Source organism: Vitis vinifera, chromosome 10, assembly GCF_030704535.1.
Source record: "Vitis vinifera cultivar Pinot Noir 40024 chromosome 10, ASM3070453v1".
NCBI lineage: Eukaryota > Viridiplantae > Streptophyta > Magnoliopsida > Vitales > Vitaceae > Vitis > Vitis vinifera.
Genome location: NC_081814.1, coordinates 9736038 through 9749279, shown reverse-complemented (window position 1 = coordinate 9749279; position 13242 = coordinate 9736038). Strand labels below are relative to the sequence as shown.

At 34.7% G+C, this 13242-nt stretch overlaps 2 protein-coding genes across 4 annotated transcripts; both read right to left on the bottom strand.

Annotated features, from left to right (window-relative positions):
* Positions 1-8: 8 nt before the first annotated feature.
* LOC104880501 (agamous-like MADS-box protein AGL62) lies at positions 9-836 on the bottom strand. Its single transcript, XM_010657319.3, has one exon. The coding sequence runs from the start codon at positions 815-817 to the stop codon at positions 203-205; it is 615 nt and encodes a 204-aa protein (XP_010655621.2). The 5' UTR covers positions 818-836; the 3' UTR covers positions 9-202.
* Positions 837-1969: 1133 nt separating this feature from the next.
* LOC100246862 (protein MEI2-like 5) lies at positions 1970-12796 on the bottom strand. Of its 3 annotated transcripts, none has more exons than XM_010657318.3 (13): positions 12496-12796; positions 10402-10480; positions 10167-10310; positions 9618-10081; positions 8104-8262; positions 7895-8011; positions 7645-7796; positions 5265-5356; positions 4200-5160; positions 4009-4093; positions 3851-3919; positions 2980-3159; positions 1970-2673 (listed from the first exon to the last, which is right to left on the bottom strand). In XM_010657318.3, the coding sequence occupies exons 2-13, from the start codon at positions 10430-10432 to the stop codon at positions 2545-2547; spliced, it is 2583 nt and encodes an 860-aa protein (XP_010655620.1). In that variant the 5' UTR covers positions 10433-10480; positions 12496-12796; the 3' UTR covers positions 1970-2544. The 3 variants fall into 3 exon arrangements, with proteins under 3 accessions (XP_010655620.1, XP_002271605.1, XP_059596069.1); XM_002271569.4 differs by having other exon boundaries at positions 10402-10444; XM_059740086.1 differs by having other exon boundaries at positions 10402-11728; positions 12496-12783.
* Positions 12797-13242: the final 446 nt, after the last annotated feature.

The following is a 13242-nucleotide window of genomic DNA, read 5'->3' as shown; positions in this document are numbered from 1 at the left end:
ATGAGACCATTCCAAGCAGAGCTTCATTAAACAACATTATGATGTAACAAGGACCACAAATTGCAACGTACATGTCATCTAATTACAGAGAAAAGTGTCATTAAAAATGTAATAAGGACCAGGTTCTATACTTCTATATGCCCTAAATCTTGGGGAGAAAAAAATCAATGGAATGTAGTAGTATCGTAGTGACGTGTGATCATCAGAAACGGGGTTCATCGAAACCCTGAGGAACAGCTTGGCTATGACTATCAGCAGCCAAATCACGGGCATGGAGAACAGCAGAAGAATTATACTCCTGGGGTGGCGCTGCATATTCAACCATGGTAGTGGACGAAGGACCGGCACCGCTCTCGCTCTCCATCACCATCATCAAGGTCATCACCGTCACTCGATCCGCCACCTTCTCCCGCAGCTTCTCAAGGGAACCCTTGAACTGCTCCAGTTCATTCAACCCCATGTTCTCAATGGGGGCGTCCCACCAAAACCCACCCTCCTCCTTCACTTCCGACCTCTCCACAGCCTCCAAGTATTGCCTCTGAACCTGCCCATGCACCACTTGTTCCGCTGGAACAACCCCACGTGAGCTGGTGTCGGTGTCGCGCCCGAGGAAGCGATCGATGACAGCGTCCGCGGTGGGGTGACCGAAGACGAAGGCCCTCCCGCCCGGAGAGAAGACGATGGCGGCGGCCTCAGCACCGCACAGAACGCAGAGCTCGCCGGCCTTCTTGAAGAGACCAGTTCGACGCTTGGAGAAGGTGACCTCCAAGGAGCTTTTCTTCTCAATCTTTCTTATTTCAATCTTCTTTCTCCCCATGTTCTTCCGAGAGTTTACGTTTGCCACTTCCATTATTGAACTCCACTTCCGTTCTTGATGGATTTATAGCTGGGATTTGTTACCGTTAAACGATATCTTCCAAAAAATATTCTGTAAAAGCTAGTTACTATTTCTAAATTTAGAACGTTGCCAAAATCTAATTTTAAAATAATTAAGTTCATAATTAAAAGTTACTATATTTTTTATTCAAAATTATTTTTTATTTTTAAAAATAAAAAATAAAATGTGTATCTAAACCAACACTAATAAGTTAATTTTAGCAATAGTTTAAAAAGTGTGCATTTAATTTATATTAATAATCAAATCAAATTTAATTTAAATTTTATTAAAAAAATAGCTTTGCAATTACAGATGAATTAAAAATAAATAATTTTTAATAAATATGAATCTGAATATTTTAATTAAAATAATAAACTATATTTTTTGTTAAAAAAGAATAATACTATTTTAATAGATATTATAAAATTACAAATATTTTAAAATACTATATATATAGATATTCATATTTTTTTGTTAAAATTTTCATGCAATATTTTCATAGAATCTAATCACCAACAATATTTTAATATTTACTGGTTGATTTGTTTTTCAAAATTTGTTTCTTAAATCAATTTTAAATTTCAAATTATTATTTTCTTTAAAATAACCGTGCTTAGTTAATTATTTTGAAAACAATCTTCAAAGAAAATAAACTTACTTAGATAAATAATTTTAGTTGTTAATTAAAAAAATATATTTTGATTTTATAAAAAAAAATGAGTGTTAAATTTATATTAAGAATCAAATTAAATTCAATTCAAATCTTTTATCAAAAATAAGAAATAGCTTCCCAATTATAAATGAATTAAAGATAAATAGGTTTTAATAAAATATGAATATTAACATTTTAATAAAAGCATAATTTTTAATTACAAATGAATAAAAGAATACTTTAAAAAATGATAATACGATACACCAAATACAATATTTTGCAACAAATGTTTTTATGACAAAAAGTTGGATTTTCATGATTGTAGCAAGTTTATAACTAAAAATATTTACCAATGAATAAAAAATTTGTAGCTAAAAGTTACTTTTAGTAACAAATAATATTTATGGAAAAAAAATAAAATATTTATGGCAAAAGAACACTAATAAATACATAATTGCCATTCCATGTCAAGAATACTAATAAACAAGACAAATTAATGGAGAGAGAAAAAAAAAAAAAAAAAAAAGGCAGTTTGTCTCTGTTTGTCTTCTCCTATATACATTTGTGTGAATACCCCCTTCCTTGATCACCAATTCTAAAAGTTCAACCCTCAATTACATTCACCCATATAAACACCATATATGCAGCGCATTGAACTTCTACCCAACGAGGAACAAAAAAGACAATGACTCCAACATGGAGTTCAGAGCACAATGGAAATCGTGCACATATTGGTGACACATTCAGCAGTTGACAAAAGTCAGTTCCACCTCTATGCTTCACCTTATCATCCTCCATTCCTCATCACTGGCCTGCTCATCAACTACAAAATACTCCTGCTACTCCGAAAGCTTTCTACCAAAATGATATGGGACACAAAACTACATAACAAAATCTGCACACTTTTCTTGGGTCATCTCTTCCTAATTCTTTTACACAAAATTATTTACGCAACCGTTGCCTTTACAGCCACAGCATCAACTTGGGCTAAGCGCATATCTGCTCCAAGACATCATCAACTCTTCTCTGGCTTCTCACACAAAAGAACCATTTCAGGGCTTTCCGGAGTATCACCTATTTGTGACCCATTCGGCTGAGGAACCTGGATGTTCAAACTGTTGGAGGGCAAATGTTCCTGGATGATCTACAGTGACATAAGAATGATCGTGTCAAGAAATACTTCATTATTTGCCACTGATTAGACCACAAGGGCAAATGCTATTTTTATATGCTTTATCATCAAAATATAATCCCATTCTGATATTAACATAGATCTACAGGCAACATTAATTTGACAGAAGAAGTATACATTAATGGAAACACCAGCATGCCAAATTAAAAATAAAAAAATAAAAAACAATTCAATATTTGCAATGATGATATGGCAAAGCAGAAAAATTAAACCACTATTATAGTGCATAATCTCTTATTCAGTGATTAATTATGTTACCTGATCACCAGCTTCCGGACCCTCAGAGTGGAAGAGAATTGGCCGACAGCGTTTATCTTCATTCATCAAGCTTGAATTCTGGAAATGTGTGACTAGGGCAGCCTTTCCCTGGATTCTAGCATATGCCAAGGAAGCAACTTTCTCACTATTGAATTTCTCCCACTTCTTACCATTAAAAGCCTGCATAAATTAGAAACAAAAAGTAGATAATACAGCTTTATCTTCAAGTATTCATTAGTGAAGTGTCTTTCTTTTCTGTTCATGAGGAATGATGCTAGAATTCAGTTAATGGATAATATAAAACTAAGAGCCTGTTTGGAAACGCATTCAAAAACTATTCTTGAAAAACAATATTGAACACCGTTCGTAGAAACAGTTCTCAATTGTTTTGAGGAACAAAATTCTGTTAGGGACTCATGAAAAACGGTTTCTTGGTTTATTCTTCATGAAGATGTTGTATACTTTATCTACAATATAAAAGTTCACAAAGTATTATCCAAACTTTCAATTGTTACACAAAACACTCTACAAAAAACAACTAAAAACACGTAAAATTTGTTTTAAAAAAAATCTGTTTTCAGAATAAATTTTCAAAAAAACTGTTTTCTATCAATAGTTGGTCAAACATGCTTTAAAAAACTGTTTTCTGTTTTAAATGAATAAAAAGCTATTATTGAGAAAATTTTCCAATGAGGCCCTAAGACTTGCAGGAGTAGAAAACAATGTTAACCGTACACAGCACAATGATTCATTCAAGAAAAGAAGATATCAAAAAGAAAAAAAAAAAAAAAAAAACCACAGTTCAGAAGCAAAAACTAAAACAAATAACCAACTACAAGAATTCACGGCTAAATAAAGAAAAGTATAAAACCTGATAGAACGGGATAATGTGCGAAGGAGACAGCATATTGATAAATGCGTAGCCCACATTGCATTTATTCTGCAGCCACGAATGGGAATGAGCATCAGTTGCATTTAACTCAAAGAAATCGCAAAAACTTCTCTCAAATGCTCATAATTGAAAATTACCTTAAAGTCAATCGGCAGATAAAGGAAATCATAAGTACCCCTGTGATATTCATCAATAGCAGCTAGCAACATCTTTGAGGTGTACCTTGAATGGGACAAATTAAGAAGATAATTTCATGATTAAGATTCCAATAAACTAAATATCTAGTTGTTAATTCACAAATAACAACGATTATAAAGGTTGCTCATACTTATTGGGAATATTTTTAATCATAAGAGTTGTCCGAGTATCTTCCCCATTGAGAATTTTATCCAAGTCAAGCTGAAACTGCTTCTTGCTATCTATCTGGTTCCCATTATTCTCAACCCACCGACTCCGTCCACGATCAGCTAAACCCTCTATGTTGGAGGGTGCCAGACCTGGAAATGGACCATTACCTGGGAACATGGGGCTAAGCCTTGGAGAAGAAATCATTCTAAAATTGGCAGAACCACTTTCAGACATGTTTGCTGGAATAGAAATGCCAGCATTCATGCCAGCGCGAGCACTCATATTCAACATGAAACTTCCATCATTGTGGGCCAAACCCATGCCTCCAAAAGCAACAGGAGTCATGAATGACGCTTCTGGTGATTCTGGGAAGTAACCAAAGTGCCTCTCTAATGGAACACCTGATGGGGCAGATCCAACGTGATGATGGTGGTGGTGTCGGGATGAACCAAGGAAAGAACCATGCCGCCCAGAGTATGGAAAGCCACGGCCCTGTCCATTGGATGCAAATGGATGCCCCATAGATGGTGGTTGCCAGGCTGAAGAATTTGTGTGCTCTGAGTAAGGAGCTGGACTTCCCCAAAGAAATTGTGGCCCAGACAACGTCTCAATTCCAGATCCATTTGAAGTTGAAGCACCAAAAGAGGACCCATTACCAGGATATGGGCCCAAATTTGGCTCAGAAAATGAATGAGACTGTTGGAAAGCAGTTCCATGGTTTGAATTTGTGTTGTTGAATATATTTTCTACATGAATACCCCTTCCTTGGTCCTTGCCAATAGGTGCAACCTTCACTGAATTTGATATTTGAGAATTCAGAATTGAAGCTAATCCAGGTAAATGGTTGCTAGTCGTTGGGCTCACAGTCCTGAAACCAGGGGATTTACTAAGAGATTGCAAAGGACTGTGTTCAATAGGGCTGCTGAACTGCGCCCAGCTACCTGTCATAAATGTCTGGCCTTAGCTACCATGAAAATTTGTGTTTACAATATGAACAGAACCAAAATATCTTGACTCAATATATGCATGCTCACAAAGGAATTACCTGGAGGAGAGTTGGCCATTGGAGAACCCACATGATGTCGGAAACTCCGAGATTCATCTTGTTCAAGCTCCTGATTCAGTTGCAACATCAAGCTAAAGACACAGAGCACAGCAGTTAGATAATTTTAACAGTTTATAAGCAATAAATAAAGAAAAATGAAAATACGAAATTAAGCTGCAGCATATAAGAATTAAAACTATCTGTCTAGTAATCACATATTTGAGATGGATGATAATGATGATGCTTGACAGATCTGTACTTTTCTATAGAACTGGTAGTTCTATAAAAATGTATTTATTGCCAACTGGTAGAAGTGGAACCAAAAACCACACTATGTTTCTATCAAAGATTGCTCTATAAACTCCCACATAAAACAAAGGTTACATATGAAAAAACATTTGAACAACAGAGCAAAAGAAATGCTCCTTGAAAAGAAATATTAAAACCTTCTCTGAAATTGATAATTAATGCATCAATGATTCCATATCTGGACATCAGGACAGGAGATATGTGTATGTGTGAGTATTCTATATTGGGTTACTTGAGTTTGTGCGCCTGTGCAGAAAATCAGAGAGTGAAATAATAATGAAAATAATAGAACAAACTAAAACCTTTAACAAAAAAATATACAAAAGTACTTCAGCATGTTCAAGTAAATGAAGGTTAAGACTCTCAGATAGAGGAGTCCAAACAGCTATTGAAAATGGTTCATTGGGCATTGTGCACATGAGCATCCAACATGCAATTCATTAATCTGGAAAAACGTCCACCATCATAGCTCATAACCCATTAGGGCTTTCATTCTTGGTTGTCAAAAATTGTTCCCATAAAGTGGAGCATGTCTTCTTTCAGTTTTGTAGTATTTTCAATTTAAAATTTTCTGGCTACACTAATCACATCATATTATGTAGTCACACCAATGTGATATCCACCTAGACTGAACCAAAATAATTACCATTCTCCTCTAGATGCCTAATAATGTCCATGTACTGCTACTCCTTTCCCTTAGCCCACATCATTAATTATAAAAAAACACTAAATGAGTGCTTTCTCTAAATTGTTCCCATGAACTGGAGCTTGTCTTCTTTCAGTTTTGTAGGATTTTCCATTTAAATTTTTCTGGCTACACTGATAACATTATATCATGAAGTCACACCAATGTGATATCCACCTAAACTGAACCAAAATAATTACCATTCTCCTCTAGATGTCTAATAATGTCAATGTATTGCTACTCCTTTCCCATAACCCACATCATTAATTATTAAAAAAAACACTAATTGAGTGCTTTCCCTAAGTTAGTGAAAATCACTTATACATCATTTATCTTCTCTACTAGATATCCATAAGCTTCCTAAGACTAAATACCCACGTTAAACATTAGTAGAAAGGAGCCAAACTAGTTTTGAAAAATTATATCTCACTGTGTCAGCTTTGCTGCACAAATCCCAGTAACTTATATTGATGACTTTTGAATTCAACCATATATGACAATTAAAACAGCTCTAGATGCTGCTCTTTTGTTAGTGCTTATAGGTAGCATAAAAACATGTCCAAAAATCAAACAATTTATTAACAACTAAGATACCCAAGCAAAATCAATTTTTCCCATGTATTTACAGAAGTTAACTAAAAAAATCTCTAGTCTGAAAAAATATAGCCTTGCATGCTTTCAATATCTTTGCTAGCATATCCTTCCCCAAGATCCTCAGCCATCTCCCTGATGCTTGAACAAAATCTATGTTTATACTTTTCCTAACTATGATTTCTATGAGACTACAGATAATATCACCGAACGTATTCTTTACAGGTTTCAAAAGCAGCATAATCTCCTTAGATTCTGTGTTCATTAGAAAGTTGCATGCAATAAGAAATGTATCCTCCACAAAAATATGGGAACCCAAAGATGAGAGACCTCAGGGAGGCCCTGTATCAGTATGATGCCCAAATTGAATCTGAAGTGACCGAATTAAAAGCCGATCAAGTCAAGAAAACAGGGATCCCTTTAAACTAAAAATATGCTATAGTGCAAGAGATAAGAAAGAAATGATTCTACTATTGTACTCCTTCAATGTCCCAGCAAGTGTCTATTAAATCCTTCCACTCCTCAATCTACTAACACAGTCCCAGCAGAACTTGAGGTACAATATATATAAACTATATCTTTGAATTAGGAGAAAATCATCACAGATTCTGATGCAAAAGAAAACCAAGATTTTTGAAAATATGATGTAAATTTTCAACATCATTATTATGGAAATACAAAATTAGGGAATAAACTTTGTAAGGGAGAGCAGAATCCTATCAAATGAGAAACACATATCTTGAACAGGTTGTAGTAGCATTAGAAAACAAGAAAATTAAGAATAACAATACGCACTTTCGACGTGCTCCGCCAGGGCGACTAGGTTCAAGCTTTATGCGTTTGCCGGCTATGTCACTCCTATTTAATGACCTAAGTGCTGCTTCTGCAGCTCTAACATCATAAAATTCAATGAATTTATGATGCCTCTTGTGTGGTGTTTCCCTTATCTGCTTTTATGACATGCACAATAGATTACAAAGAATCGCATGAAGCAAGGAAAATGAAGAAAGGAATAAATAATTGAAAAGGCAATTAAATTTATCACCTCTTTAACCTCCCCATAAGCCCCAAATATTTGGCGGAGATCATCATTTGAAACTGATGGATCCAAATTAAAAACTACCAGAGTTCCTTGATTAACATCCTTGTCAGATGGGTTATCCTGGTGGTAGGCAAGAAAAGGAAAAAACATGAGTATAAAGATGGTTTGAAAGTCAAAAATGACTTACAAGTGGCTGAACGTCAATTTTGAACCTTCGGAATTGAAAAGTGAATGTCTAGTTTCCTCCGTCGCAATGGCTTGTTTTGTAATGCACGCATAGCAGTTCGCGCAGCACGGATGTCATAGTAAGATATCATCACAAAGCCCCTATGTTTACATGCAGTGTACAAAGTTCTGATCGCGCCATATTGCTACCAAAAGAAAAGGTTCATCAACTAGGACAATTATTTGTGTACTAAAGATAACAAAATGCTAGTACATGAATATGAAATAAACTGTAGAATCTGGGTATATTCAGACATCACTAGGTACTTAAGCACCTAATATCTGGTATGCAAAGATTACAATGGAAGCTTGGGGCCCACCTGACTGATGTATGTGCTAAACAGTTAACAAGAAATATAGTTTTAGATAATTCTGTGTTACTGCTTTTATGAAATGAAAATTTTCATTGGGTGGTCCATGAAAAAAAATATTAAATAAAATAAAATTCACTGAATCAGTACTTTTAGACTCATGCTGCTAATTCTTCCATATATTTTCAGTTCGTTTATTTTTTTTAACGATCAGGTATATTTTCAGATTTTTTTTTTTTGTGCCAACTGTTGCTTAACTTAGCCATTCACATGAAACCAATTCATATTCTGAGTTGACCAATGCTCGATATCATACAACAGATTAAGCAGAAAATTTTACACAGCTCAAACATGTAGATCATAATGGAAGTAGCTAAGGAACGGTCCATTCAATAAAGATAAGTTACAAGAAGAAGCAATGACAACAGATGAACAGCAGGATAACTGGTGTCTACTATCTAGTGGCTTAATAACCCCAAAAGGTCGATTTATGAGAGTATTCAACTTGTATTTAACAAGCATAACAGCTAATAAAGATTGAAAAGTGATAGATTTCACAAAAAATAAAGTAGAATAAGATATAATTTCCAAAAAATTAATAGATTCTTATATTTGGCCAGAAATTTATACGAGAATGGTGATATAGATAGAGCAACAGGAGCTACATTAAGAAGAAAAATAAATAAATAAAAACAAAATTCCTAAAACGTTAAAATTTTGAATTAATTTCATCACAATCTGCATTTTTACTCAGATAAGTCAAATTAACACAGTCCTGATCTTAAGAACCACATGTGCCATAATTGTGTAATGGAAACAAAAGCAAGCCATGAGATCACAATGCTAACCAAAATGAGTTTGAAATTCTTTAAAAACTGTCATAATTATATATCTAATTAGCAAACCAGGGTCATGTCATTTTTCTTTAAGATTTTTGCTACATGAATTTGAATCTGGAGCCTCCCCTTTTCCACTGTGACCGCTTGCTACTGAGGCAGGGTCTAACCAGGTTAATTATTATCCATTTTACATGTGCCATGCATGAAACATAAATAAACTTAAAATAAAGTAAATAGCAAATATAGAAAATGTTACCCATAAAAAAAAGGTTGAATAGCAACAAAATAGTGTAGAAGATATGTTAACCAAAGGCAGTGATCAAGGCATTGAGCCCACCTAATCTGAATTACCTCAAAAAGAGTTCTCAGTTCTGAATCCTCAACATTACTATTGATATTACGAACAAATAACGTCCTAGAAGGATGCTCCCCATATGGATGTTCCCCCGCAACAGTTCCCGAGCCATTTGGAAGACCATACTGAGCCAAGCCATTCCCAACAACACCATCAGATAAGCTCACCTTTGCCATACCCATGTTCAGACTCTCCTGTGGATCAATTTCCAACTCCATGCCTCCTCCACTGCCAAAAAGATCATACTCTTCCACATCCTCCATTGGATTAGACAATCCACTAAGGTCAAAATCATCCATTATTCCAGCTAAAAGCTCATCCTCATCATCAGGAAGCAAGCTTCCAATAGCATGAATTCCATCATCCTCAAGTGACTCGCCAGCCTCCACATCTTGTTGGAGTTTATCTAATCCAGCATCATCAATAGACTGACAACAATGTTCGGTATCATTTAAGTTCACTGCATTTTGGAGCAAAAAGACTTAATTTAATTATTTTCCATGATAAATAGGGATATATGGAACCTTAATTTAGTTGTCACATACACTTTTCATGTGGAAGAACAGGTAATGAGCATGAGAAAAGGGTAGCATCATTTGATGCGTTGTAACCATCAGATCCAGGTCGCATCCCCCATGCACCACTTCCCACTGCCTTAGGAATACTCACATATGGAATCTTGGAAGGACCTAAATTCATTGTTCACATGAATTATCAATCATAAAATGTATTTCAATTTTTAATATCTATAAAATAATGGGAGATGACTTTGAGAATTACCTGAAGATGAATGGTCTGAAGACCGCTCCATGTCATCAGCTTCCTATTAAAATTAACAGGAAAAGTAGAAGACAAATTCCTAATAGGTTAAAAAAAAAAATAAGCAAAGAAAATGACATTTGCACTCAAATTTAAGTAACTTATTTTTCACCTATTACTCAAGACTGTTGAATTTGAGGAAGAGAGAATATAGAAGTGTTTAGAAAAGAAAAATAAATAATAAATAAATAAAAGAAAAAAAAGGACTGGCATTGAAACCAATTTGGTCTACTAATTTAGTCTTTAGGGTTTGTGAGGCTTTGACAGTAACATGGAGTCTAGGCTTGGTAACTTGAGTTTCTTTAGGAACAATGCTATAGGTTATAAAATGCAACAAATGCTTAGAAAAGGGAGTCAAACAGAAAAAAGAAAGGAAAAAAAAAGACTCCTAATGAAATTAATTTGGTCTACCAATTTAGTCCTTAGGGTTTGTGGGATTTTGAGCTACTCCATGTAACATTGTTGAAACCTCACAAACCCTAAAAACTAGATTGGTAGGCCAACTTGATTTCAGTATGCATAGTATTTATTTTATCATAGCATAAATCAAAAGAAATAATAATATTTTGGTGCCAAAATATAACACAGACATACATAAGTAAAACCTATAATTCAAACAAATTTCAATTGCCTTAGGAAAATAAATGTCAATAAGACCACGACCCCAGAAAATGCAACATCAGGTTACACCAAAAAGGGACACAAAACAAAAACAAAGTATGAAAAGTTGGCAATTAAAACAAGACCACAGAAACGTCCCCACAGCTCAATCTAGCAATTGTATCCTACATTTCCAACATGTTGCAGGAAAGATTGCCTCCTATCCATACCGACCCCAATCATCCACATATAAAAACTTTCCTTAAGCTTCCACCAGAAAATTCCTCCTCAAACACTCTTCCACTATGCTCTTTCCATACGGAGTGAGCCAAGCAGCAGAGGAGCCGCCTTTTGACCTTTCCTCCTGCCCCTTCCATCAGAAGACCATGCTAACTAGATGGCATCTGCTTCACCACTAATACACAATAACACCTTATTTCCAAAAAATTACATTCTCGTGGGTAGGAGGAGATAGGCCTCATAAGGATAACAACAAAAAACCATTTTTGCAATAAACTCTATTCTCATGGTCAGACAATACGCCACGTTTTCAGTAAATTCAGTTATCATGGACGCCAATAAGCCCCATAACAAATTATAATGATTCCCAGAGTTTAAGGAATTCAAACACAACTTCAATGTCCAGGTTAAAGTACTGCCATTCAGTGGAGCCACAAACGAGGTCAGCCTGCATTACAAATTTTTCTCAAAAACTAATGAAGTAGTGAAATTACCAAACACAATTACGAATGCAAACCAGTCCAAAAATTTCAATGAATCAAAACAGAACTCCCACAATCCAACACCCTTGATTCTTCCATTAAAGTGTCTAGGGCCAACTTTTCCATAGGGAAAGTTAGTGACTATGTATATATTTCAGGAATTAAAGCCACAGCATACTTGGTTCATCAAATATAAAGCATGTGAAACCCAGATACGTACAAAAAGAATAAATCCGAATCACAAATATAAATGCATGCAACCCACCAGACCATCCAAAATTAAAAATAAAAAATAGAAAGAACACCAAATATCATCAAACGAAAGAGAAAAGGAAAATTTTATAAATACGATGGATCATTTCACTATCAACTAAAGTGAACAGCATCAACCCAATAACAAAAACTCAAATTCTGCTCCACCACAAAAAGAAAAGAAAAGAAGATCGCCCCAATTTCAACAAAATCATTGACAGCCGACACAACAAGCACCCACTGAAATCTGCCCAGGAAATGCCTAAAATAAATCACCTTTCACAAACCGCACTAAAAATCCCAAATTCCAACACTATTACACTTTCAAAAAAAAAAATCCCAAACTAAAACTTATAAGGTAGCCATTTGGATCGAGCCCTACAAATACAATCCAACAGAAACAGAATTTCGCATTACACAATCAAACAAAGAAAACCCAATCCCTCACAAAAAAATAAAAATAAATAGAGATCGTAGGTACCTAGAATCCAAGTCAGCGAACCCTAGAACTGAGTAGTCGATAAGGGAACGGTCGAATACTTTCTCTCCTGGGACAGAGGATGATGACGATGACTGGGCGAAAAAGAAGTGAAAAGAACATAGAATGATTGAGAGGAAGAAGGGAACCAGGGAGAGAGAGAGAGAGGGAGATTCAACTCTATTTAAATCCTTTTTGGTGTCCGCAGGCACATCACAAACCAACAGAGTCTCTCTTCCCCCCTTTTATTTTTGGAATCAACTCTTCTTCTTTTCTTTTTTTTTCTTTCTTTTTTTTTCCCTTTTTTTTCTTGGATTTTGGACTTGGATTATTATAATCTAGCATTGTCCGTATTTACCCCTGTTCTTCCTCTTAATTACCTCATTGCCACTCTTGCGGTTGGTCACGCAACACACCCATCAGTCTCAACACGATGGCATTTTCGAAATTAACAAAATTATATCAGATATATTATTGTCTCAATTTCTGAAATACTTTTTAGAATTAAATTATGGGTATTTACTTATTTCTTTCTCATCTTCTAAATTTTCAAAAAATTTAATATTTTACCATATTTGTTTTATAAAATAAGGAAAATAAATAAATTACTATTTAATTAAAAAAAAAATGGCACTAATATGAGATGTTAAACTTATAAAGAAAAGTAAATCCGATATTAAATTTTTTTTAATTACTAACCATACGGATGAATTTCTATTTTTTTTATTTTTATTTTTATTTTAATAATTA

Bases quoted from the DNA above. Each gene is read 5' to 3' on its own strand.
- LOC104880501 (XM_010657319.3), bottom strand. From the start codon at position 817: ATGGGGAGAAAGAAGATTGAAATAAGAAAGATTGAGAAGAAAAGCTCC.
- LOC100246862 (XM_010657318.3), bottom strand. From the start codon at position 10,432: ATGGAGCGGTCTTCAGACCATTCATCTTCAG. The intron at 5,161-5,264 runs GTAATTCCTTTG...CATTTATGACAG, and splicing joins AATGGCCAACTCTCCTCCAG to GTAGCTGGGCGCAGTTCAGC. The intron at 3,160-3,850 runs GTTTTATACTTT...TAATTTATGCAG, and splicing joins ACATTATCCCGTTCTATCAG to GCTTTTAATGGTAAGAAGTG.